The sequence below is a fragment of the Bombus vosnesenskii genome, unplaced genomic scaffold, assembly GCF_011952255.1.
Source record: "Bombus vosnesenskii isolate JDL3184/JDL3185 unplaced genomic scaffold, Bvos_JDL3184-5_v1.1 scf7180000014105, whole genome shotgun sequence".
NCBI classification, from domain to species: Eukaryota; Metazoa; Arthropoda; class Insecta; order Hymenoptera; family Apidae; genus Bombus; species Bombus vosnesenskii.
The window spans coordinates 587,183-612,700 of record NW_022883371.1 but is presented as its reverse complement, the minus strand read 5'-3'; the positions used below and the strand labels follow the sequence as shown (position 1 = coordinate 612,700).

Here is a 25,518-nt window from a genome sequence, read left to right as displayed (position 1 = left end):
ACAAACTTTCATGACCGGTTACTATAGAAACGAAAGTCGTACACAAAGTAAGTAAGTACATATATACGTATATAGATATCAAATGTATACAAAATGTGTCGTTTTACAAGAAAAGATATCTTTTTCTATTTCTTAATCTATTCGGTAAATTTTACCCAAATTGTTGCTGTGAGTAAAGAATTATTTGAATATTCTCAACCATCGAAATGTAAAAATAACGAATATTTTGATACCACATCACTTACCTGCATGCCATGTGATGCCAATAAAAATTTAAAACCATCTGTCGACCGTGAGTTTGAAATTAAATTTTTCAACATTTTATTTAAATACTTAAATTATTCCTTTTATAGGATTACGATGTATATGTAACAAATTTAGTAAAAAAATTGGTTTCAAGGATGGTTATCCCGTATGCGTATTTTGTGGCATTAATGCTACAGTAACTTCGGATGGGAATGACTGCGTATCATGTAACACGACGTGTAGATGCGCCCCTAATGAAATACAAGGTAATAATTAAAGCATTTGCAATAGGCAAAAGTATTTATGTATTAGCATTTAAACCAAACTACTTTAAATTACATATTTGTAACATATTATCTATTGATTAAATTGCAGATTCTTTAATTATTTATATTATTATTAGTTATATTTTAATCATTTTACAGTAGATAGACACTTAGATGGAACGTTATTGGATACTATACATTGTGTTCCATGTATCAATAATACTTATCCATTTTTGGATGTATCTAGATGCTTGCCCTGCAAAAATTTTAAATATGATTATTATCAAACTGATATGTATTTAACAAAGTACCATTATACACAGCTACAGAATTATTGTTTACATAAAAGTACTTCTGTTGATAAAGAGAATCTAAAACCTGCATTTCAAGTGAAGTTTAACAGTCAAAACACAAATAATTATTTTAGTAATGAACTTCAGACTGCTATATATTTTTGTAAGGTAAGAGAGCAAATAAGAATATAAAAATAAGAAAATAATAGTACACACATATTTTTAGAAAAGAGATAAATTAGCATGTGAATATTTATCAAACATATGTGTTTTAAGTCTTTATGCTAATGATATTGCATGCAAGTTCTTTATGCAAAAACAAAAATCACCTATATGGTTATTTTATAATAAAGATGAAGCTACAACTGTATTAAATAGCAAACAAATTACGCAAAATTATAGCTTGATGAAAGGAGACAAGGTATGTAACACATATATATGTATTTGTAATATTTGTAACAATCTATTACTTAAATGTATAATATTTGATAATATAAACCATATCTTTTTAGGATAATATATTAAATTTTACAGTTATAACATTCTCTTTACATGGCAATTTCAAATCAATTGGTACACCTAATATTCCATGCAATTTGTTAGAGCATGTTAAATTTGGTATTAATTTTGAAAAAAAATGTAAATTTGCAATTAAAAATTTACTGCACACAGAGATAGAGTTTCTATCTCCATACTTAACATTTATAAGAGATAACAAAATTTTAATGTATGCATTACCTGTATTTGTTAAAAACATTAATCAGGTAAGAAGATCAATTATGAAGTAGTCAATAAATTTAGATATAAATACTTGATTACTATATTAGATTGTAAATGGTGCTTTGTGCATTATTTTATGAAAGTGTTTTAAAATATATATAATCCTAACAATTTTACAGAATCATAATAAATTATCAGATTGGCAGTTAGTTCGAAAATTTTTCTTTGTTGATAATACTAGTGGTTTTAAAACATTATATAATCTCACAAGTAACAATGGTGATGAACTGTCTGTATTACGTTATATGAAATCTTTGAACGTAATGTGAGTCCTTTACCTGCTCTTTATAATTTGACTTTATCAAACAAAATTTGATTTTATCAAACAAATTATATATTAAATTTAACATGTGACTACTAAAATAACAAATTTATATATTATAATACTTTTTACAGAATTAATATTCAAAGTACAAAGGATAACAATAAAATATTTCCTCCATTATTAATTATTGAATATGCTGAATTAACATATGAACAGATTGATAAAATTATAGAAGTTACATTAGATTATAAAATAAGATTCACTCTAAAAGATGAGAATATTGATTCACATTTCATGGTAAATATACAAAACAGTAATAAGAAGAAAATAACAATAAGATATATTTATAATATTATTATTGTTATATGTATATTCGTTCCTAGATAATTATTGGGATTTTGTCAGGATTAAGTTTCATTTTATCTGGGATAAAAACATGGAAATATAGTAAACAACATCACGCTTCTTCCATTAATGTATTTGTACTTATTTGGTTTTTTATTTACACTATGTCTGCTATAGGAAGCATAATTATTTTGTGTTTGGTTATTTTATGCCTATATCTATTTATGTTTTATAAAGGAAAAACAATACCGTATATCCTCTTCTCTGAAGATATCAATGAAAAGATGATAAAAACATTTAGTACAGTAGCATTTTTTTCTAAAGTAAGTATTTAAACGTAAAATATAAATATACAATTAATTACTTTAAGTATTTCAAATTTATTAATTTCTAATTTAGCTTATAGAAATATTTGGATTTATTTGTCAATATTGGAATACTAATATATTCTTTATTGATTGGGAACAACCAAAAATGACATACAATCAATGTAATGATCTTCCATATGTGCCTATAAATGAATTCCATAATGATAAACTCTCAAGGAATAAATTAAAACATTTGCAAATGTCATCAGAAACAATAACAGCTAAACGCAAGAAAATCTTGTATAAGTTAAATAAGCATAATAACTTCAAAAATTTTAACAAATCTTTTCCAGTTAACAAGCACAAAACTAATATTTCAATTACAAACTCGATATCAAAAAGTTCTGATCAGATGATAAATAAAAGTAGCAATTTTAATAATTCATCTATTAGTATATGGAGGACATACTTTATTGCAAGTCAGTGGTTAAATCTTCAAACTGAAAGAAAGATAAACATAAAGATACAATTGCTTGTGGTTTTATGTATTTTTCAGGTAAATTATTTTATGTATTTTTTATGCAAGAGTAAGTAGCGAGAAATTAAATGATTAAGATTAAATTTTATATTTCGAATAGGTCATACGACTGTATCCATGGATTCTTGGGATACCAGAAATAATCCCAACATTTTCTGAAGATTGTAATTTTATTTTATATTTTACAATATGTGTCTTAATATATATATTAACTTATTCCATCCAGTGGTTAGTGTCCATTGTATTCTATGAACAATGTATTGCAAACAAAATGCAAGAATTTATAAATGTATGTTCAATTGCAAACATCAGTGTATTTATTTTACCATTTAATTATTATGGTTTTTATATTCATGGAAGGTAATATGCATTAATAAATATAAATATACAGAGTGGTTGGTAACTGGTGGTACAAGCGGAAAGGGGGCGATTCTACGCGAAAAAAGAAGTCGAAAATATAGAATAAAAATTTTTCGTTTGAGACTTTGTTTTCGAGAAAATCGACTCTGAATTTTTGCTCGGTACGCGTGCACTTTATCACGTCTCGTTATAACGGATTTCACTGTAGATCGTTGTCTCGATGGAAAAATTAAAAAAAAAAATTAGAAACAAGATTTTTATTCTACATTTTCGACTTTTTTTTCGCGTAGAATCACCCCCTTTCCGCTTGTACCACCAGTTACCAACCACCCTGTATAGAAGTAAAGTGCTTATAATTAAATATTTTCATCATTTCACAACAGATCAGTGCATGGATTTGCAGACACAGACTTACGTACTTTAATTAATGATTTACAAATGGAAAAAAATAATTTATGTGCACATAGAGGTCTTGTACCAGGAACAACTCAACAAACATTTATATTGTACTTAACAAAAACTTTCAGAATTACTTTTAACAAAAGTTTAGAGCTGATGAATATCGTATGTATAACACAACCTTAGCTAACATTTCTTAAAATTTATTTTGCGAACTAATTATTTATAATTTTTACTTCTTTTCAGGAACCAAGTAATTTTATAAGGACTTATTATTCAAATTGGGAATATATTTTCAATAATCAATTAAAACTGAAAGAATATCTATGTAAATATCTAGATCACTGCATAACAAATGAAGACTATGCCATTAAAGAACAACATTTTTTTGAGAAGTTATTTAATATAGTGTTTTCCCACAACGAAGAGAAATCAATTTTCTATATTGGTAATGTTTCTTTTAATAGAAAAAGAAAAAAAAGTAGCTTTAATGATAACTCATATATATAATTTTTGCAGATAATAATTATTCTTTCAGTCAAGTATTATTATATGGAAATGAGTGGTTATTTGCAACATTTGAAATTTCAGTATTTACTTTCATTATTGTGTTATGTAACGATTGTACATTAGCTATTATAATTACAGTATTAGTGTCAATGCTGTTAGTTGTGATAGTAAAAGAAAATGGCAAAAAGAATTTAAATAATCATACATTATTAGATAAATTGTTTTTTATGTAAATGATTTGTATTATTCAAATATTGTGACATATTTTGTATTTGATACGTTTATATTAACATATAGTACTTACTATTAATTTGTATAGGCTATTTAAAAAATATATATGTCATAGGTTTACCAGATGATTTCACACCTTCCATTTAAACCATTGGTTTAATAGAAATCTGTTTAAAAAAAGTGCATACTACAAAATAGATGTTGACCTTGAATTTCAAGGCCAAATTTCATTCTACTCATCACAAGGACAAAACTTGTTAAAGGAACCATAAATCGCAACGTTTCAACTGTTCAAAGTCAAGTTTTACGATATACACTATCTTTTAACAAATATCCACTGATCCGAAAATGTAAAATCATCCGTGAAAGCTATGACATATATCTTTTGAATCCTTACAATATGGATTTGTATAATGCAACACGCTGAAAAATTTACAGCAGAGTTCGGCATTATTTAATTTTTTTATCCAAATAATAAATAAATTATTCGAAACTTTTATTCACAAATAAATTTATTCACAAATATTTAATTATTCGTTAAATTCGTAATTAGGAGTTACTATTTTCCTTTTATTACTTGTATATTTATTCATGAATGACGCAAATAAAATCATAGTGCGTATAATCTCGCTATGTATTGTTCGACAAAAAATTAATTACGAACTGTATTAATTACGAACGAAGACAAATTTTGCGAATAAATAAAATTATTCTTCATTCACAAATAACGATTGCTATATTTATCTTTGTTTGTTATTCATTTGGATAAATTTTGCCTGACTGATATGTAACAGTTCTTGTATAATGCAGTAAATAAATAAAGATACTTTCATACATGTATAAGTTGTAAAGTTCATATTAACATACGGTTGACTGCTCACGAATAAACTCGTATTTTTATGCACAAATGCGTTGCAACGTTATACGTGTTAATCTTTACATGAAATAGCTGGTCAACAATGTATTAAATAAGAATATATTCCTTATGTTATATATGAACCAAGTACTGCATGTTTATTGGAACTGAGTGGAAGAATTCATTACTCTCATCATTTAAATCTCAAATTTTAATTTATTTTTAAAGCTATAATACATATAACAGTAATTTAAACTGTTTAATATTTCCTGGCCATCAAATATGTCCTTATATAATATTAATGATGATCATCATTGTTATGATGTTTATCATGATGTTTGCCATAAGTAATTCCAAAATATTGTTCTATGCCTATTGTTACTAAAAATGCTGCAAATCCGGTTAGCATACCCGTGGTAACTCCCTTAAACACTCGTAAGAAATGTGATTTACCAGGTAGTCCTGTATAACGCCAAACTTCATTTCTTAACCAAGGGTCCTTCAACCCAAGTTTAGCTAGTTCCTCTTGGACCATTTTAAGCTGTGGCACATCTTCTACTTTGTATATATCAGGACTTGGTATTTTATACCCATGATTATGACCTCCCATTTTTTCAAAAAAGTTGTATCTGAAATTAAATTATTAATTTATAATCAAATATTTGAACAATAATCATATGTTACAAAAAATACCTAAAATATAGGATAAACAAATCTAATTTATAAATGCAATTTTTAGGTAATTAAAACAGATGGAAATACATAACTTTGTTAAGTCAGGCATTAAAATTATTGTAAGGTTAAGTAAATATATACACAATACATAACATGCTTTTGTATAGAAATACAAAATTTTATATATAACACATATAATAAGATGAATTTAAAGACCTCATATATTGAAATACAATAACAAAATATAAGTGAATTTATTATTAATATGAAAATGTATTAATTTAACACATTACTCGTAATTTTTTTGAAAATTTAATCTGTTTATTACACAAAATTTATGGTCAGAATAAAACAAGAAATTAGAAAAAATTATCTAATGTAATACAAAACTGTAGTTATTGAATAAAATTATTTAACCTTTACATCAACAGAACAACTTATTGTATGTGTACAGTTTCAAGCACGTTTTGCATTATGCTTAAAATACAAACACTTGATATTTTTATACTAATTATTAATACTTTGTACAAAAGAGGTTGTACAGCTTACGTAAGCCACAAATTGAGTGTTAAGGTTGGTATATTACATGTACTTTAAAAGCAAAATCCTTATTATCGTCATTCTACAATGTTAGTTTGATTTCTTAAATAAAGATAAGAATGGTATTTACAGTTTTACAAAAACGAAACATTTATACATACAGAAAGATGTATACATACCTTTAAAAATATTTGAAGATTGTTCGATTATACAAAATGGTAATATACATACATATACACACGTCAATTTTGACGCATGCCGCATGCGCAATCTTGTATCTTGGATGCGAATAAATAAAATTTTGACTTCGCTAAATAATGCATATTTTAAATTATTCTTACGATTAAACACATTTAAATTTTAATAAAAATTATGAAATTATTCACAGAATATATATATTTGTTAGTAATTTCACAAATACATATTTCTAAATAAACTAAACATTTATCTTAAATAAACATATAATTTTTTTAATTATATATTGAATTATAACTTTAAAATTTGTTAGCGAACGTTTACTATTCATTGATATCCATCGAATTATGAATTTTGAGTTATTTAACTATCAATATACAGGGTGGTTGGTAACTGGTGGTACAAGTGGAAAGGGGGTGATTCTACGCGAAAAAAGAAGTCGAAAATATAGAATAAAAATTTTTCGTTTGAGGCTTTGTTTTCGAGAAAATCGACTTTGAATTTTCGCTCGGTATGCGTGCGGTGCGTTATAATGGATCTCACTGTAAATCGTTGTCTCGATGGAAAAATTAAAAAAAAAAGAAATTAAAAAAGAACATTTTTATTCTATATTTTCAACTTCTTTTTTCGCGTAGAATCACCTCCTTTCCGCTTGTACCACCAGTTACCAACCATCCTGTATATGCGAAGTATATACGTACAAAAATAAATATATAATACATAAATATGTGCAGTACAAAAACAAAAATTAAACAGAAAATGTTACATTTTACGTAAATCACATACAAAATAATTGCACTTTTAATTTCCTCTAATTATAATTTAGTAGGGCAAATCACTAAAACAATAATTTCTAAAACGTTACTTAATGTCATTAATATACATTATTATAGCGCAAAAGTAGATATGGTATACGATTGGTCCTATCATTGAATATATTATGATATATAAAATTTGGAATCAACTTAATAATGGTAATACATAATATTATTGGTAATAAATGAGATATCTAAATTCTTCATTTATATTCTTTAAAAAGTACGTTATACAACAACATTTCACTATAATTTCGTTAGTACGTCGCTAGGTGGATGCTCATTCAAGTACAGCTTTTTACACAGTCATTTGCCTATCTGTTTTTAAACATAGCGCTTTGAATTAAGCTTTTCGATTGGAGAATCACGTTCAACCTCCTTATTTCCGTATCAAAAATTTTCCAAGTTGACGTTGAATAGAGATTCTACGGGACAGTTTGCTCAATTTCATCAGTACCGTGTTTTGTATGAAAAATGACAATGGACGTGCAATTTACATAATCTAAAGGAGAACAATCGTGTATGGTGAATAATTATGTGAGTGAATGTGAAAGAGTAGCATTAAAAAAATGTTTCACCACGAATACGAAAAACGGCTGTTAAAGTCAAGCAGCGAGAGCCATATAGATAGTCTAGCAAGTCCTGGACTTCATCCATCAGTATATTTTTCGCCAACTAAAATGATGAATAATAGTTTCGATCGATTTATACCAACACGGTCGGGCAATAATTACCAAACAACATTTTCAATGATATCAGAGAACAATCGAAATGGTATAGTCACAAAGAAGACTCGCGAGAATGGAGAAAGTAACCGCGATGGTATTGCCTATTCTTGTCTCTTAAAAAATGAACTGCTTGGAGCAAGCATAGAAGATGTAAAAGGACAATGTGAAGAACGAAGAGTATTATCACCAGTGGTTACCAGAAATCTTTTTAAATACATTACACCTACAAAAGACCACACATTATTGGATCAAAGTTCACCTTATTCTTTGTCACCATTGAGTGCCAAAAGTCAAAAACTTTTAAGATCCCCAAGAAAAGCAACAAGGAAGATTTCCAGAATACCTTTCAAAGTACTAGATGCCCCTGAACTGCAAGATGACTTTTATTTAAATCTTGTTGATTGGTCTTCTCAAAATGTTCTCAGTGTTGGTCTAGGTAGCTGTGTCTATTTGTGGTCTGCGTGTACCAGCCAGGTGACTAGACTATGTGATTTATCCAGTGATGGTAATAGTGTAACATCAGTTGCTTGGAACGAAAGAGGAAACTTAGTAGCAGTTGGTACACATTTGGGCTATATCCAAGTATGGGATGTAGCTGTGAGTAAACAAGTAAGCAAGTTACAAGGACATAGTGCAAGAGTTGGAGCTCTAGCTTGGAATGGTGAAGTTTTATCATCTGGTAGTAGAGATAGGTTAATATTACAAAGAGATGTTAGAACTCCTTGTGTTGTGAGTGAAAGACGTTTAGGAGCTCATAGACAAGAAGTCTGTGGACTCAAATGGTCCCCAGATAATCAATATTTAGCCTCTGGTGGAAATGACAATCGTCTTTACGTATGGAACTTACATTCCCTTTCACCGATACAAACATATACTGAACATCTAGCAGCTGTCAAAGCTATCGCGTGGTCTCCACATCATCATGGTCTTTTAGCTTCTGGTGGTGGTACAGCAGACAGATGCATTAGATTTTGGAATACACTAACCGGTCAACCAATGCAATGTGTAGATACTGGTTCTCAAGTTTGTAATTTGGCTTGGAGTAAGCACAGTTCAGAATTAGTCAGTACACATGGTTATTCTCAAAACCAAATTCTGGTGTGGAAATATCCCAGTCTAACTCAAGTTGCAAAATTAACAGGACATTCATATAGAGTTTTATATTTAGCTATGTCACCAGATGGTGAAGCTATTGTAACTGGTGCTGGAGATGAAACTTTACGTTTTTGGAATGTGTTCAGTAAAGCACGTAGTCAGAAAGAAAATAAGTCTGTATTAAACCTCTTTACTAGTATTCGATAAATTATTATAAAAAAATTATGATATTATGTATAATACATAATATATGCACTATTCTAGTATTCTGAAAAATTATAAGATATATAACGTATATAACTAATAATTTACAAACATTTAGTTATAAGTAAAAACATTTTGAAATTTATTAAGATTAAGTTTATATGCACAGCCTATTGTTCATTAATTTTTATGTGCAATAAGTTATTCATAAAATCATGCCCTTATAAGGAAAAACAAAGATCATATATAATTTTTATGTATTTTTCACACAAATATTTTTATGTCCAAAGCATTAAAATTTATATTTCAAGAATGCAATATCTATTTTTTTAACATTTTTTATATTTTATCTTATTACACAATATTACATACAGATAATTATTAATTAGTCATTTATATCTTTTATTCATTTTAACAAAATTCAATGACTAAGTATTTAACAATTTACTTTAGATATACAGTACTGTAAAACATAAGGCAAAGAAAATGGAATATTATAGTATTGTTGTTAATTTTGAATTGCAATATTGCAGTTTCTTTTAAGGGCATATTATACACTGTGTGTGCGCGCGCCCGTGTGTGTGTGTGTGAGAGAGAGAGAGAGGGAGATTCCAAATATTTATAATTTTTAATTTTTTATAAAATCTACAGATTTTCAAAGAATATTTCTTACAACCTTATCAAAATTTATTATATATATGAAATTTATATAGAAAAACTTATATATATAAAAAGGTTGTATCATAATTATCAGTTATTTTTCCTCCAAAACGACTTATATTAATTTATATTTTGCAGCAGCAAATTGTACAAATAAATTGAAATATGATTTATAAAATAAATTCATTTATTTATATAAAAATAATATATTGATATATACTTACCTGTATATTCTAAAAGAAATTAGAAAACAGTTAATAAAAATACTATAAACATTCTAGTGCAGTAGAATTTAAAATTTATATTGTATAGTTCTCAAAGAGTATGTATAATCTATTTTCCCAAATCTTAAAAAATACTTTAAAGTATATGTAAAACGAAATAAATATATTCTGACATTAAATTATGATGTGATTTTTTTATAAAAGTGTTTGTAAATTATATGACCTTATTGTATCATAATTGATATGATACATTGGAATGAATTAATATAAGTGCATATATCAGTAATTTTAAATATTATTGTTTTCTTTTTTAAATATTGATATGATATTATATAAGATTTTAATATCATAATAATATTTAAATAGAAAATACAAAAAGCTATAGCTTATATTTTGTACAAACTCAATTTAGAAATAGAAATTTAAATACTAACATATATGGAATGATTACGCTTAGTTTATGAAATTATGATAAATGTATATTACATTCAATGTAAATATACATATACACATAAATATTACTCATATTATTCAAAATATGGAAAAGATGTTTGATTTAGAGGAGAAAATACAATGTTGAGTTTGAGCTTTTTGAAAAAGAGATATATGTAATTATTACACACAATTGCTGTAATATTTTAAAACATTCAATAAATAAAATACATAGTTATAACATAAATTCAAATCAATGGGAATATCCATATGTATATGTATCTACATTGCCTTATGTTGTTAAATGTATAAATATACAGTATATTTATGGCTGTCACGATTTTTTAGGAACTTTTAGTAATCTAATAAAAAAATGTTCCAAACAAATGTTGATCAGTCCTGAATCAATAACAAGTTGTAATGTAAAACTAGCCTGAAACTTTTTTTTGACAAAAAGTTGTGGTCACCTGTACTTTTTGGAAGTTATGTTTTTCCCATTTAGTTTTATAAGTAATATTGAGACAAATTCAGTGGTATTATACAAAACTACTTGTCTTCAATAATTTACTTAGAAAATCATTCTAAAATATAAAAAAAACTTCTTATTAACATCTAAATGAAACGCAAACAAATTTCAATGATATCTTATAATTGAATATAAACAGTAAATATACTTGTTATAGATTCCACTTCTGGTTCATTACATGTAACTGTATTATCATTAAATTTATTTTAAATGCATCAGTACAACAATTATTATACAAATATTTATAAATTATTTATAGAGATATTCGTAATTAATTTTTTATGAAACATCCATTAATACTATTGAAGAATTTTGGAAACAGATAATACATACATGCAGAATTATGAATTTACAAAATTTAAACTTCGAAGTATGTTATTAAAAGAAATAGATAATAATGAGTAAATGTCAATGATGTTTTAAGACATATATCATATTAAAAAAGATATAAAAAATGAAGAAGACACTAAGTCACTAATACTGAGCATATTTCTAAATATTAACTAAACTATTTGCTGATCATTCTTTATTTAATGCTTGAAATATTTGTATTTTAATATAATACATCTTACAAAATACAGACTCACAGTCATTTTTATACACTTATCTTCAAATTGTATGATTATATTGTTTATATTTAAAAATATATAATTGAATTCTATTATAAAAACATAATTTCATATATGTATATTTAAAGAAAATTAATTTTTTAATTATATATAAGTTTACAATCGATAATGAACAGTTATATTTTTAAAAAATTACTTTTTTAAATTGCATATGTTGAAAAAATTTCATTCATCTTGAGATTTCTTTTTCTTTTTTCTTCTTTTTTCGCTTATAACTTTTTCACTTGTTTCTTCATTTGTGAATGTAGTCTCTTCAATCTCCTGATCCTTATCTTTCTTCTTCTTTTTCTTCTTTATTTGCTCTATAACAAAAAAAAAACATATTTTATATGTATATTAAATTTGTACATATTATATTTTCTACTTGTAATTTTATTCATATCATATTATAGATTTAAAATTCATAAAATAGATAAAATAAAAACTAACCCCCTGATATCCCAGGAATGTTTTCTACTGCTTTCTCTCCTTCTTCTTCACATTTAAAGCTTGATTCAATATTACCTTCTATATCCTGTACTTTACTTTTTTTCTTCTTTTTCTTTGTCAAAACTTCTTCTGACTGAGCTACTTCCTGAGTTACTGATTCATCTATACTGTCACTAACTTTCTTTTTCTTTTTCTTAGGCATTTCTTCATCTAGCTTTGTAATTTCTTCAACTGGCTTTGTAATTTCTTCATCTGGCTTTGTAATTTCTTCGATCAGCGCTTTTTTATCTTCAATTTCAGAATGTTTTCTTTTCCCATGTCGAGGAGTTACATCCTCATTAACAGAATACTGAATATATTCACTTTTAGTATAATATTTCTCAAATTTTGCTTTTGCTTTGCCTGTGCCACTAATTCTACGTAAATTCCCTTCTTCTAGAATCCTCAAACGTGCTTCCAATTTAGCTTTATGTTCAGCACCAAGATCAAAGCTGCCATCTTCTCCTAATGCATCTACTCTAGTTGCTAATGAAGCTTTAGCAGCTAACATTCTGGACATCTTTCCCTTATTTTTTGTTGAAGATTGTCCAACAAGTTGTGCATGATAAATTAAACCATATTTTGGAGTATCTTTTTTTGATTTTAATGCTCTAAAGAGAGCTTTTTCAGCACCAAGTATTTGCACAGTAGATGCTGGATGCTTAGCAAGATTAATTAAAGACCCAGCATGTGAGATTAAACGAGCTCCCACTAACTCTCCAACAAGAACAGTTAAATTTGGTGCCATTGCCATCATTCTTGCTTTAAGATAATCATATAATTGTGTTCTATACTGAGAAATTTCAATAACTTGATCACATAAATGTTGAATATTTAAAATATCATCTTCAGAGATTTCAGTTCCCATAGATATCTCAGCAGCTTCTTTTACTTTTCCCTCTACATCTTCTGATAATATATCAGATAAATCTGAATTTATAGTATTCTCTCTAGTTCCAATTACTTTTACTGTTTTAACAAATGCTATATTATCTGTAATAATCTTTCCAAGTTCTGGAAAGTGCCAGCCATACCATTCACGACAACGCATAACATAGTTATTTAATTCTTTGTCTAAATCATCTAACAAACAAACAGCTTGTATTATCATAGTATCAACTTTATCAGGTGAAAATTTCAATTTGTACCTAGAAAGGCTATGTGCTAAACCCAATGCCATTGCTGTTATTTCTTTTTTAGGTAAACCAGCCAATAAACTATCCATCTGGCTTCTTATACATCTCATTAATTCTTGTATAGCAGTATTACTGACACAAGACAAACTCAGTTTATCCTTTATAGCATTACCTAGCTTAGCGTCAGCTACAGCTAGTTGTTCTTGAAGTTCATTACAATGTTTTTTAAGTATCTTCTTTAATGATTTACAAAGTTTACCTTCTACCGCAGCAGTTGTAGCTACAAGAGCTTCAGTAGTATCGGCAAACTTTTCAAAGTGTTTCAACTTCACTCTGTAATGCAAGATATTTAATATTAAGACTAAAAATTAAAATTGTTCTGAATGCAATATCTTGCTCTATCGAATTTATTACTTCAATTAAAGGTATTAATGCATTTTTTAACAACAGAACTTATCAAAATTATTGTAATGCAAAATTAAAGTCAAAAACATCAACTTACATCTTACTAGCTGCTTCAGGTGTTTCAAAATCATGATAAAGATTTTCTACTTCTGTTAACTTATCTTCATCAAGTAACTGTAAGAAACAAACATGATTTTATGATACATATTTAAACCAATAAGGTATTTACACCGTATTTAAAACGTAAAAAGATACTTAAATTGTTAAAATAAACCTAAAAATTATTAGCAGCACGAACACGTGCAACATTTTTTAGGTTAAGTATTAAGTTACAGCTTTTAATATAATTTACCTTGAAAATTGCATATCCCGCAGGGGTTTCAAACAACACTAACATTTTGGTTAATTTATTTTCACGTTACGTCACGTTATTTAATACGAAATATCGTATTAAGGTTTTTAACAATTTTCACGTTTATGATAAAAGACGCCAGCTAGTTATAATTTCGTAAAACATTCGTAACCATTAAGCACGGTCGTATAACACTATATACTGCGCGCTAGTATACATACCCACGTATACACAAGTCCGGCAACTGCAATGGAGGGGGATTGGTGAGGGTATCAGCATTTTGGTATAGTATTTAATTATTAAGCCGCATAACGGTGCTGTCATGAAATCTCCAAAACCACATGTACATGCATTTGTCATCATTCATCAGTCATCAATGAAAACTCGCTAGGGAAAACCGTCTGAAAATTGAGTCACGAAAAATCAACATCGAAGACAACAAAATTCTTGTTGTATGAGATAGACAAAGATAAATATAGTGTCTTTGTCTCTGTCTTAAACATCCATAGCATATCACGCATGTGCAGAACGAAATCCTTTTCTTGTCTTCCATGTTGATTTATCACGACTCAATTTTCGGACGGTTCCTTTATACATTTGGTTTCAGTAGAAATCAAGTATGTCGATCGAGTGTCAACGTCGAGTCAAAGTCTGTTCATATGATCGTGCTTTCGCAGTTAGTTTATATGATCATAATATGAACTATGTGAAGTAAATATAGCGTACTAATAAATCATACACTAGTTATTAATTTTATACACGTACAAGTATACAATATTTTTACAATACTGATCTCCACGCCTTAGGACTAGTATTTTTGAATTATACTTGAATTTTACATTTTGTCATTATCATATCATATAAAAAGAAGTTACAAATTCGGTGTACTCAAAACAAAGTTCAACCGCCGTAAGTTAAGTATTTTATTCATAGAAAATAAATTTAACATGTTCGAAAATAAAATTCAAAAGTTGTACTGAATGTTGTACATATAATAAGTTACATTATTATTCAGACATGATAGTATTTAAAGTATCATTGATGTATTTATAATAATATTAACAAATTTATTGCTTCTTGATACATTAAAACAAATATCACAGTTGTTAAAAATATGTATTTTATTTATTTAATACATTCTATTTAAGCTTACTTACAGAATCTGACTATTAAATATTAATGAGATTATATCTATGTATCATATTATAAACTGAAGATTGAGTATATTACTGAAGTTTATACTAAAACATATTATTACTTATGTTCTTGCAGAGATCATTTACGAATATGTAAGACAGAATTAGCTGTTGAAGTCTTCGATTTTGTCAAATATCCTTCTTATTTCCTGATTATTAAAGTAAAAAATAACTTATGGTCTAAAATGTCTGAGGTAATTTTCTAAAGTACTGATATTTCATATTTTTCATACTCACATTTAAACTGAAAAATGACAAGAGTAATTAAACACATATATTCTTGTAACTACTAACAAATTTGGAATGAACATTGCCTTTTTCTATCCTACTGAATATAATAATAAGATAAATATATAATACTATCATGGCGGGACGTGGTAGGGGAAGAGGTAAGCCTTCCATGTCAATCAGTACGGAACAATTAGGCTTTGCTAAAGGAGAAGCATTACCTCCACCAGTTTTACAACCTCCATTAAAATATCCTCTTCTAGAATATAAACCATTGCCTTTAAATATTACTAAAGAAATGAGTTATTTGTTGGAATTAAAGAAAGGATATGCAGAATATATGAGAGAATCGCCTAACAATGTTTTGCCTTTAGTAATTAAAAAGGATATTGAGAGGTATTCAGATCGATATCAAGACTTGATTACTGATAAAAGTAGTTATGAGAGTAGATATGATTGGAGCAAAATGCCTATAGAATTAAAGTCTCAATTGCGAAAGCGTAAAGGACAAAAATGTGAGAACCCACAGACAAAACGTAAGAACATTGATATAGAGCTAAAGTTGCAAGAATTAGAAAAAAAAGAGAGTTTGCAACAAAGTGATGCAGAGGAAGAAGAAAAGGAGGAGGAAGAAGCAGAAGGAAAGGATGATGAGCAAGCAGAAGATGAGGAAGAAGAACTAGATGAGGAAATGGATGAGGGAACTGATTATGTGAATAATTATTTCGATAATGGAGAAGGTTACGATGATGAAGACGATAATTTAGATGATGGGCCAATTTATTAAGATAGTTTCTACAAGAATCAAAAATTTCCATTTCAGATAGTATTTTATTTAAATACCACAATTTTTTATCTTAAAAATTACTTGCTAAGATCCTTATCTTTCTGTTTCAATTTAGAAAATTTGATAATTTTATATGTATGTGAGATGTAATTTTATCATATATATATATATATATATATATAAGTGCATAGAAATATTTTTAAATAAATAGATCATTTAAAAAAGATATAAATTAATTTTTTCCTAATTTTTCCTGATTAAATTAGATTATTTATACTTTAGAAAGTACAGATTAATACATTTTATGTTTCATAATAATATTGGGAACGCTTATAAACTTTTAAACTCGTTAAATTATCAGTACATATACATATATTAATATTTAATACAATAGAATATGTGCTTGTATATTGTATAATAATAATAATAAATCCCATGACAGGAATAATAACAGTACAAATATAATAAATATAAGTACTTACATGAATATTATGTGGTATATGAATTTGTTAGGTTTTTGTTAGGTTAAAAATATAATGACATTTAAAATATTTATTCTCAAATTAGAAAGATTCATAAACAAAGATATACGTACAGATATATTTTACATAAATAATAAAGTGAAGAAAATTTAACATATATATCAGATTTATTACTATTCTAGATTAATTTAATTATTATAGATGTCAAACCTGAACAGACAAATCAAATAATAGAGGAACACGTAAAAAATGAAAATGGAAGCAAGACTTGATATACAGAGAGTTATATCTCCACATAAGTTGTTCTAAAAGATAAAAAATAATTGCAAAATTGGTTCATATGTGAACTCAAAATAATGAATATGATACATAAATAAATATATGTCTATATATAGACATACATATATATACATATATCAACTATACGATAGAATGTGATAAAGTACAAAAGTTATGTTAAGTTCATGGTATTGTGTAAAAGGACAGCAGTGCAAGAACATTTCAATAATATTTTGATGATGTATGAATAAGTAACGACTTATTAACCGTTTTGTATCTTGTTTTATCGCATTAATTTTAAGTTAAGTATTCTTGTCCGGTTTTCGTAAAACTAATTTTTACACTTTCAATACAATAGTACCTCTATATGAGAGGTTATATTTTGCAAAACACATAATTACATACATTTACATCTTTTACTAAAAAAAATTCGAACGTAATATATTAAATAAAAATGACAATAAATTTTCTTATGATTTTCAGAGGATATTTAATTTTTTTAGTACAATAAGTGATTTATGAAATAAACATAGAAATGCTTCCTAACATACATGATAAAGATTACAGAGTTTTGGATTTAGTACGTCAACGTGAAATACGGGTACGTTAATATATATAATAATATATAATTACGCATTTCTTTATCTATTTATTTAGTTGTAAATATATTAATATTTATTATTTCTTAATATAAGTTTAATGGCTTCTCATAATGTCTTTATATGTTAGTATAGACTTTATTATTTTTTTAAACATGTTTTATATAAAACTAAATTGATGTTTAATTCTATTTAAATTATTTTATTTAGGATTCAGTGGCATATGCAGTTTCTCAGAAGTTACATGTGACAGAAAATTTGATATCCCGGTTAGGACTTGAAAAAGAATTAGTTGGTCATACAGGATGTGTTAATTGTTTAGAATGGAATGAAAGTGGGCAGTAAGTATTTTTTTAAATAACATAAAACACAGTCATAGAGTAACATCATAGAATTATTTAAAATAAATGTAAATATCCGTAGATAATGAGAAAATTAACTATAAATTAACTATAAGTTATATGTTTATGTATTAACATATATTTTTAGAATTCTTGCTTCAGCATCTGATGATATGAATATTATATTATGGGATCCATTTCGATATGAAAAAAAGTTAATACTTCGTACACGTCATCATGGAAATATATTTTCTGTTAAGGTAATTTAATATTATATATGTAATCTTCTAAGTACTAAAATTTTAATTTAAATAATTATTAATTTCTGTAAGTTTTAAATTCTCAGAGTTTTGGAGATCAGCAGTGAGAAAAGAATATAATCCTTTTTTTGTTTTGTAGTTCATGCCAAAATCAAATGATAGGATATTGGTATCAGGTGCTGGAGATGGGAAAGTACGAGTTCGTGATCTTACGCTTCTTGAACCAATATTTTCATGTAATTGTCATATAGGTCGTGTAAAACGTATTGCTACTGCAACTACTGTACCTTTTCTTTTTTGGAGTGCTGCAGAAGATGGTCTTATTTTACAATATGATATTCGTGCCCCTCATAGTTGCAAAAGCAATGGTTGTAATAGTGTATTAGTAAATCTTGTTAATCATGCTGGTCGATATGCAGAAGGCAAGTGTATTTCTGTGAATCCAAAAAAACCTGAACTAATAGCTATTGGAGCCAATGATGCATATATACGAATGTATGACCGTAGAATGATTAAGCTTTCTCAGGTAATTACAAAACAAAAACTAAGCATGCAATAAATTTATGTATAAAAATAGTTTTATTTGAAAGAGCCTTATTCTTAAACTATGATATATTTGAAATAAACACTAATATAAACCAACATTAAATGATTGAGCAAGAAAAATTTTTCTTTGTATGTTGTTTTGACGATAGGTGCCTATTTCGTCTCCACATAGTAACTGGACAAGAGGAAATGTATGTATACGTCTAGCTGGTGGAGGTGATCCAGATGAGAATGTACCACTGGGTTGCGCACAGTACTTTATCGCGGGTTCGTTCGTACGATCAGAAATAGCGTACGCGACTCCTTTACCCTTATCTTCCTCTATTGTTATATATTACACGATCACTCTAACGAAAACTATTAATGTTTGATATTGAGCAGGCCATCTGCATTCTCGGCAACGTGACAGTAATAGAAGTCTCACTACTACATATTTAACCTTCAGTGCTGACGGAAACGAGCTACTTGTTAACATGGGTGGTGAACAAATTTATTTATTTGACATCAATAATCCAAAAAATTTGAAGACTTGCTTTGGTTACTCCTCAAATATGTATTTAGGTAATGATTATAATTATTACAATGTTTTATATTTTGTGAATCATGACTTTTTAAACATTTTGAAAATATAATAGGAAATATATATAAATGGTAATCATCATAAAATACCAGTTATGATTGGAATAATAACTTTTATATTAAATTTTATATTGTTCGCTATCTACTACAATCTTAGATAAATTAAGTTATATCTTAAATTTATATGCAACTTTAAATTCGTTAAAAACTGCTAATAGGAGATTTTGAAAAGTGCAGTATGGCAAATCATGAAGATATTACAGATTTTACCAACAAAAACATTAAAATCCTACCACCACATGTTGAAGAATTAAAACGTCAAGTAAGTTTACTCGTTTTATATAAATCTTATTTTATAGTTAAAAATATAAAATAAATAATTTTCTTTTATTGAACAATATTTTAAACAATGATTATAATAAATTATTGTAGAAAAAACGGTTAAAAATTGTATAATATTAATTTGGACTAATTTACTTGATTTATTTAATTAAATAATTCTTTATTATATCTGAAAATAATTAAATGAGTTAATTATGTTCCTTTTCTTCTCTTATTATTATTTTTCTTTGTAGGCAAATGAAAGCTTTGAACAACAAAAGTACACATTGGCAATTAATTTATACAATAAAGCAATCTGTTATTGTCCTACTGCTGCTGTGCTTTTTGCTAACAGAGCTGCAGCATATATGAAAAGAACTTGGTATGATCTCTCCACTATTATACTTTTTATATTTCTGGATATAGATTTTGAATAGAGTTGTACGTAATTTACAGGGATGGTGATATATATGCTGCTCTTAAAGATTGTCAAACAACATTGCTTCTTGATCCTGGACATGTAAAGGCTCATTTTAGGTAATAACAATCTGTGAATATATGTTCATATATGATAACATATTCAGTTTAATTAAACGTAATATGTATAATATAATCTTGTATACAGGGTGTATCTTCTAAGATTAACCATCATTTTTCAGGCAGTTCTAACAATAACAATAATACTGTTTCATTGGCTATGATTTACAGCTGTTGATCTAATTTTCGTTCAAAACATTTATTTAGCAAATTATTGGAAATGCCTGGAAATTGGTGATTAATTTTAGAAAATTTAACATATATGTAATATGTATATTATATGCAGAGTGTGTCATATAAGATATGCCACCTGAATAACATTTTCAATGGTAAATGGTAAAAACTTTTTAACAGGTGGACGTGCTTAGAAAATTTGTAACATCATCTCTTTAAATGGAACTATGTGTTTTTGGGCACTTACGACTGTAGCTCTCCATACGACAATGCTTATATCATTTAAGGTCACTCAAGCTTATAGACGTAATAATAGGTAAAAAATGAAAATTTATGATGAATGCTTCTGAAACAGAATATTTCGGTTTTAATGCCAGAATCATACTCAATCAATTCAAAATGTATGGATATGTTGTTGGTCTCTTAAAATTCTTCTATAACTGTATGCGTAAAACGTAGAACGAGGTAGACAAAGCCGTTCAGGAAATCTGTCTCGGTACAAGCATAGTACTTGAATGCAAAAATGTAGACTAATGATAGTTTAAAGATATTTATCATTTGAAACTTAATATCAGTCTATTATTCGTATTACTATTTACATAACTGTGAGAGGATTTTGATGATAAATGTCTTCACAAAATTTGTTTAGATTTTGTATTGAGTATGATTCTGTTAATAAAGTCAAGAATACTCTGTTTTAGGAACATTCATCATGAATTTTAATTTCTTATATATTACTGCGTCCGTAACCTTTAGTGATCTTGTATGACTAGGGTTATTATCTTGAAGAAGGATACCATTATAGATGTCCAAAAACATATAGTTCCATTTAAAAAGATGAAATTTCAAATAACTTTTGTTTCAAACATTTCTTCTTACCTCCACAACTGAAAGTGTTAGACAGATGGCTTGTTTTACGTGATTCATTCTGTATACATATATACACATATGTGTACATATATATATATATATATATACGCATATATATATTTATAGATTGGCTCGTTGTCTCTTTGATTTACATCAATCAGTTGAAGCTGATAAAATAATTAAAGACTTTCAACAAAAATTTCCGGAATATGCATCCAACTCTGCGTGTAAAGCATTAAAAATGGATATAAAAGAAGCTATAGATTCTGGTATGTCTTTTTTCGTTATATTATATTCAAGGTTGATATGATATGTATACATATACATATTTCATATATATATATATATAGGAGGTTTTTACTAAAGTTGTTTCGGATTAATTTTTTTGAATCTATGATAGGAACTTGCAAATTTTTATATTGTTTTTTACACAAAAAAGTCTCCTTATTTACTGCAAGAAAGTTATTGAGAGTAATATTAAAATGTAAAAATGAAGTTCATCTCATACATTTTTTAATAAGAATGGGCATCTATGAAATACGAAATTTTTATTTTCATGTTAAACTGGATATTTTTTATTTCAACAAGTTTTTACAGTAATCTGTTCTTTGAGACTGGAGGTTTAAAGTATTATTTATAGCTAAAAAGTATTTCAGTTCACTAAAGAATTAGAATGAATTAATAATTATTACTCATTTAATACGTAACATATTTATCCACCAAGCACAAGAAGTTCTATTAATCACAATAAATAATGATAGAAAAGTGGAATAAAAAATCCTTTTATTCTATGACGTTTATATCTTGTAGTAATATTTCATTATATCATCCTTATATTATATATAATGCATAGTATAAGTCTAATAATGCCATAACAGTCAATAAAAATATGCAAACGATGTACATAATATTCATAACATCCATATAAAAACAAATTTGGAATATATACTAAATATATTAACATTAAGAAAGAAGTTAAAAGGTATTCTATGAGACGAACAAAGTATTCAAAAACATTCTTTCTCCTTTAAATCCATTTTTCTGAACATTGTATATACATACACGTATGTATACATATATACAACACACATATACATATATACGACATACAAATACGTATATATATACATGTATTGAAATCACATATAACAAAGAAAAATATTTTGTAAGATTTCTGATTTTGTGAATGATTTTATACATAATTGATTTATCTTACAGTTTCCATTGATAAATAATAAAATTCTGCTTATTAATTATTTCAATATTACGAAATATTGCCTTGTTTAAGAAAACAAACATTTAAAAGGAGTATGTTATCTAGTTTCATTTTTACATGTATCCAGATGTAAAATTGTATTCAGTACACCATGTTGATATCATTTAATTCTAGTATAATAAGCAGTGATATAAATATAACATAATATGTCACTAAAAATTTTACCTACTAATGTATTATTTGTATTATTTTCAAGGATTACTTGCCTGGTACAGCTAAAATATGTACTAATAGCGATATCATAACAAAATATTTTCTCTCTTTCTTTTAATTTTTTTTTAAATTTCCAAATTCCCCCAAATAATTTGCTAAATGAATAAAAAACATAAGATTTTATTTGGATATGTAATTGTATGTAGTATTGTCGTGCATATTTCCTTAAAACAGACATTCATGTATTAGATTATACATTGTATATGATGTGTTACATTATATTTATATATCTTTTATCTCTTCTTCTAGCTCTTCTTCTAGATATATTTATATACCTATTCACTTTCACTTCATAAATAAGTTTGCATGCCTTTTAATTATTAATAGTATCCTAATTTAATTCTAAAGAGTTTACTATTTTAAAAATTCGTTAAAGCTGAAAAATATTTAGTTTAATATAAAAATTAATATTATATATTACATACAATTTACTTGCATTGAATATTTTAAAGGTATTTTCATCTTTACTCCTCCATGTAGTTTCATAGGGAATAAGATCTTGTGCTGAATGAAAGAAGTCTCAAGGCCCTATTTCTTTCATAATGTCATAGATATTAATCTATAGTAGAATATATATATTGGGTTGGCAACTAAGTTATTGCAGATCTTGTCATTAGGTGGTATTGACAAAATCCGCAATCACTTAGTTAGCAACCCAATATCCTTTAATAAAATATCTTAAACATATACACAATACAACAACTAAATCTATTGTCTTATATTATGGACATTGTAGAATATAAGAACTATATAAAATTAGTGCTTTTTCTTTAAACTTTTATATTTTTGCACATCAAGTATAACATTTTAAGGCAATTAAGTACGAAAAAATAAAATAAATATGTATTCAGTACAAAAGACATGTTTTACAGAAATATAAAGGAAAAGTAAAAGAAAACTATTTGATTTAATATACTTTCCATATTTTATAATATGCACATGAAATATGAATGAATCCAAATATGTAGCTGTTATATTTGTTACATGATAGTATACTAACAATATATTTTTTATGTTCATTCTTTCAAAATATTTTTTCAATTGGTGATTAATGTAATTATTATACAATCAGGTAGAGATATTGACATGAATCAATTAATGATTCAAATATCAGAATATGAACAAGAATGGCGACGCAATACAATTGATTACAAAATGAGGTTTTGTGGGCATTGTAATACTACAACTGATATAAAGGAAGCCAATTTCTTTGGGAAGTAAGTACATTTTAAAAATAATTTAATAAATAATTTTGGAAGTTTATTAATTAGTAATGCATTTATAATTAATAATTTTTTCTTTAAGCAATGGTCAATATATTGTAGCAGGATCAGATGATGGATCTTTCTTTATTTGGGATCGTAATACCACAAATATTATACGTGTACTAAGAGGAGATGAACGCATTGTAAATTGTCTTCAACCTCATCCATCTACATGTTTACTAGCTACTAGTGGTATTGATCCAGTAGTTAGATTATGGAGTCCTTTACCTGAGGTATATGTTATAATTACTTACCAAAATCTATTTTATTTAATAAAGATAAATAAATAAGGATTGATATTTATAAAATATTTAATTAATTTTAAAAATTATATTTGAGTATTTATTTGATGTAGGATGGTAGCATAAATGAAAGAGAAATTCAGAATTTAGAAGATGCTGCATCTGCAAATCAAATACGCATGAAAAGCGATCCATTTGAAGTAATGCTTATGAATATGGGGTATAGATTTCCTGTTCAGCAGGCTGAACTGAATGAAGATGGTGATGATAATCAAGATCAATCAATTGTGCAACCTTTAAATTGTAGACCAAGTTAAATTTAAAGACAAAATCTGAAAAGTGGTATGAAATTGCAATTAAACAATTAAAGACTTATTCAGTGTTATATTCTAGAATACTAATGCTTTAATTCCAATTATCTATTTTTTTATCAATTCCTTATAGACGTTGACTTTTCCATAAATAACCTATCAAAAAATATTTGGTAAAGTGTTAAAAATATAAATTTTGAAAAGAGAAGAAAATAGTTGTACTAAATAGTTGTGAAATTCCTATCATCGACTTCTTTTATATATAATAAAAATGGGCATAGATATGTAAAGAGATAACACATTAAAAACAGACAATAGTTATGGTATAATATAATTGATTGTATTTTACACACATAATACTTATATATATATGTTTATTATATCTCTGTTTTTTGTATAAATTAGCTGCTAAACATTAAATGATTCAAAGAAATGAAAATTAGGAAAAAATGTAGAATAATATATTTTATTGTAATAATTTTTTTACATTAATTTAAAATATTATAATTTTAATTTATAAATGAATAAAAA

General features: G+C 26.6%; 6 protein-coding genes across 14 annotated transcripts; 4 read left to right on the top strand and 2 right to left on the bottom strand.

The window, feature by feature from the left end:
• Nucleotides 1-4,628, top strand: LOC117239620 (meckelin). Its single transcript, XM_033505340.1, has 13 exons — nucleotides 1-292; nucleotides 354-512; nucleotides 672-973; nucleotides 1,032-1,226; nucleotides 1,318-1,569; nucleotides 1,705-1,850; nucleotides 1,982-2,147; nucleotides 2,234-2,518; nucleotides 2,595-3,059; nucleotides 3,142-3,401; nucleotides 3,785-3,965; nucleotides 4,047-4,248; nucleotides 4,320-4,628. The coding sequence occupies exons 1-13, from the start codon at nucleotides 94-96 to the stop codon at nucleotides 4,541-4,543; spliced, it is 3,036 nt and encodes a 1,011-aa protein (XP_033361231.1). The 5' UTR covers nucleotides 1-93; the 3' UTR covers nucleotides 4,544-4,628.
• Nucleotides 4,629-5,593: 965 nt separating this feature from the next.
• Nucleotides 5,594-6,903, bottom strand: LOC117239619 (NADH dehydrogenase [ubiquinone] 1 beta subcomplex subunit 3). Of its 3 annotated transcripts, none has more exons than XM_033505338.1 (2): nucleotides 6,792-6,903; nucleotides 5,594-6,026 (listed from the first exon to the last, which is right to left on the bottom strand). In XM_033505338.1, exon 2 carries the CDS (start codon nucleotides 6,005-6,007, stop codon nucleotides 5,696-5,698), a length of 312 nt encoding a protein of 103 aa, XP_033361229.1. In that variant the 5' UTR covers nucleotides 6,008-6,026; nucleotides 6,792-6,903; the 3' UTR covers nucleotides 5,594-5,695. The 3 variants fall into 3 exon arrangements, with proteins under 3 accessions (XP_033361229.1, XP_033361230.1, XP_033361228.1); XM_033505339.1 differs by lacking the exon at nucleotides 6,792-6,903 and adding an exon at nucleotides 6,688-6,762; XM_033505337.1 differs by lacking the exon at nucleotides 6,792-6,903 and adding an exon at nucleotides 6,490-6,596.
• A 1,030-nt stretch (nucleotides 6,904-7,933) lies between these two features.
• On the top strand, nucleotides 7,934-10,699 carry LOC117239702 (fizzy-related protein homolog). Its single transcript, XM_033505489.1, has one exon. It carries the CDS (start codon nucleotides 8,192-8,194, stop codon nucleotides 9,650-9,652), a length of 1,461 nt encoding a protein of 486 aa, XP_033361380.1. The 5' UTR covers nucleotides 7,934-8,191; the 3' UTR covers nucleotides 9,653-10,699.
• Nucleotides 10,700-12,045: 1,346 nt separating this feature from the next.
• Nucleotides 12,046-14,695, bottom strand: LOC117239701 (nucleolar protein 58). 3 transcript variants are annotated; one of them, XM_033505487.1, is made up of 5 exons: nucleotides 14,482-14,695; nucleotides 14,227-14,303; nucleotides 13,647-14,057; nucleotides 12,550-13,565; nucleotides 12,046-12,422 (listed from the first exon to the last, which is right to left on the bottom strand). In XM_033505487.1, the coding sequence occupies exons 1-5, from the start codon at nucleotides 14,524-14,526 to the stop codon at nucleotides 12,286-12,288; spliced, it is 1,686 nt and encodes a 561-aa protein (XP_033361378.1). In that variant the 5' UTR covers nucleotides 14,527-14,695; the 3' UTR covers nucleotides 12,046-12,285. The 3 variants fall into 3 exon arrangements, with proteins under 3 accessions (XP_033361378.1, XP_033361377.1, XP_033361379.1); XM_033505488.1 differs by having other exon boundaries at nucleotides 12,320-12,422; nucleotides 12,550-12,557; nucleotides 12,664-14,057; nucleotides 14,482-14,690; XM_033505486.1 differs by having other exon boundaries at nucleotides 12,048-12,422; nucleotides 12,550-14,057; nucleotides 14,482-14,692.
• A 378-nt stretch (nucleotides 14,696-15,073) lies between these two features.
• On the top strand, nucleotides 15,074-16,873 carry LOC117239705 (DNA-directed RNA polymerase III subunit RPC7-like). The gene is made up of 2 exons (XM_033505494.1): nucleotides 15,074-15,390; nucleotides 15,754-16,873. The coding sequence occupies exon 2, from the start codon at nucleotides 16,042-16,044 to the stop codon at nucleotides 16,690-16,692; it is 651 nt and encodes a 216-aa protein (XP_033361385.1). The 5' UTR covers nucleotides 15,074-15,390; nucleotides 15,754-16,041; the 3' UTR covers nucleotides 16,693-16,873.
• A 475-nt stretch (nucleotides 16,874-17,348) lies between these two features.
• On the top strand, nucleotides 17,349-25,426 carry LOC117239698 (WD and tetratricopeptide repeats protein 1-like). Of its 5 annotated transcripts, XM_033505479.1 has the most exons (15): nucleotides 17,354-17,755; nucleotides 17,937-18,054; nucleotides 18,263-18,393; nucleotides 18,542-18,653; nucleotides 18,793-19,179; nucleotides 19,349-19,466; nucleotides 19,581-19,760; nucleotides 19,997-20,100; nucleotides 20,354-20,481; nucleotides 20,556-20,636; nucleotides 21,807-21,949; nucleotides 24,242-24,386; nucleotides 24,475-24,667; nucleotides 24,790-25,018; nucleotides 25,121-25,426. In XM_033505479.1, the coding sequence occupies exons 2-14, from the start codon at nucleotides 17,989-17,991 to the stop codon at nucleotides 24,991-24,993; spliced, it is 1,992 nt and encodes a 663-aa protein (XP_033361370.1). In that variant the 5' UTR covers nucleotides 17,354-17,755; nucleotides 17,937-17,988; the 3' UTR covers nucleotides 24,994-25,018; nucleotides 25,121-25,426. The 5 variants fall into 5 exon arrangements, with proteins under 5 accessions (XP_033361373.1, XP_033361370.1, XP_033361371.1 ...); XM_033505480.1 differs by having other exon boundaries at nucleotides 17,354-17,694; nucleotides 24,790-25,139; XM_033505478.1 differs by having other exon boundaries at nucleotides 17,354-17,754; nucleotides 24,790-25,139.
• Nucleotides 25,427-25,518: the final 92 nt, after the last annotated feature.

Excerpts from the sequence above, each read along its gene's own strand:
- LOC117239620 (XM_033505340.1), top strand. The coding sequence starts at position 94 with ATGTGTCGTTTTACAAGAAAAGATATCTTTTTCTATTTCTTAATCTAT. Across the intron at positions 1,570-1,704 it reads TTGTTAAAAACATTAATCAG|AATCATAATAAATTATCAGA; the intron begins GTAAGAAGATCA and ends ACAATTTTACAG. Across the intron at positions 3,402-3,784 it reads GGTTTTTATATTCATGGAAG|ATCAGTGCATGGATTTGCAG; the intron begins GTAATATGCATT and ends ATTTCACAACAG.
- LOC117239619 (XM_033505338.1), bottom strand. The coding sequence starts at position 6,007 with ATGGGAGGTCATAATCATGGGTATAAAATACCAAGTCCTGATATATAC.
- LOC117239702 (XM_033505489.1), top strand. The coding sequence starts at position 8,192 with ATGTTTCACCACGAATACGAAAAACGGCTGTTAAAGTCAAGCAGCGAG.
- LOC117239701 (XM_033505486.1), bottom strand. The coding sequence starts at position 14,526 with ATGTTAGTGTTGTTTGAAACCCCTGCGGGATATGCAATTTTCAAG. Across the intron at positions 14,304-14,481 it reads CGGGATATGCAATTTTCAAG|TTACTTGATGAAGATAAGTT; the intron begins GTAAATTATATT and ends TGTTTCTTACAG. Across the intron at positions 12,423-12,549 it reads CATTCCTGGGATATCAGGGG|AGCAAATAAAGAAGAAAAAG; the intron begins GTTAGTTTTTAT and ends TTTTTGTTATAG.
- LOC117239705 (XM_033505494.1), top strand. The coding sequence starts at position 16,042 with ATGGCGGGACGTGGTAGGGGAAGAGGTAAGCCTTCCATGTCAATCAGT.
- LOC117239698 (XM_033505479.1), top strand. The coding sequence starts at position 17,989 with ATGCTTCCTAACATACATGATAAAGATTACAGAGTTTTGGATTTAGTA. Across the intron at positions 19,761-19,996 it reads CTCCTCAAATATGTATTTAG|GAGATTTTGAAAAGTGCAGT; the intron begins GTAATGATTATA and ends AACTGCTAATAG. Across the intron at positions 21,950-24,241 it reads AAAAGAAGCTATAGATTCTG|GTAGAGATATTGACATGAAT; the intron begins GTATGTCTTTTT and ends TTATACAATCAG.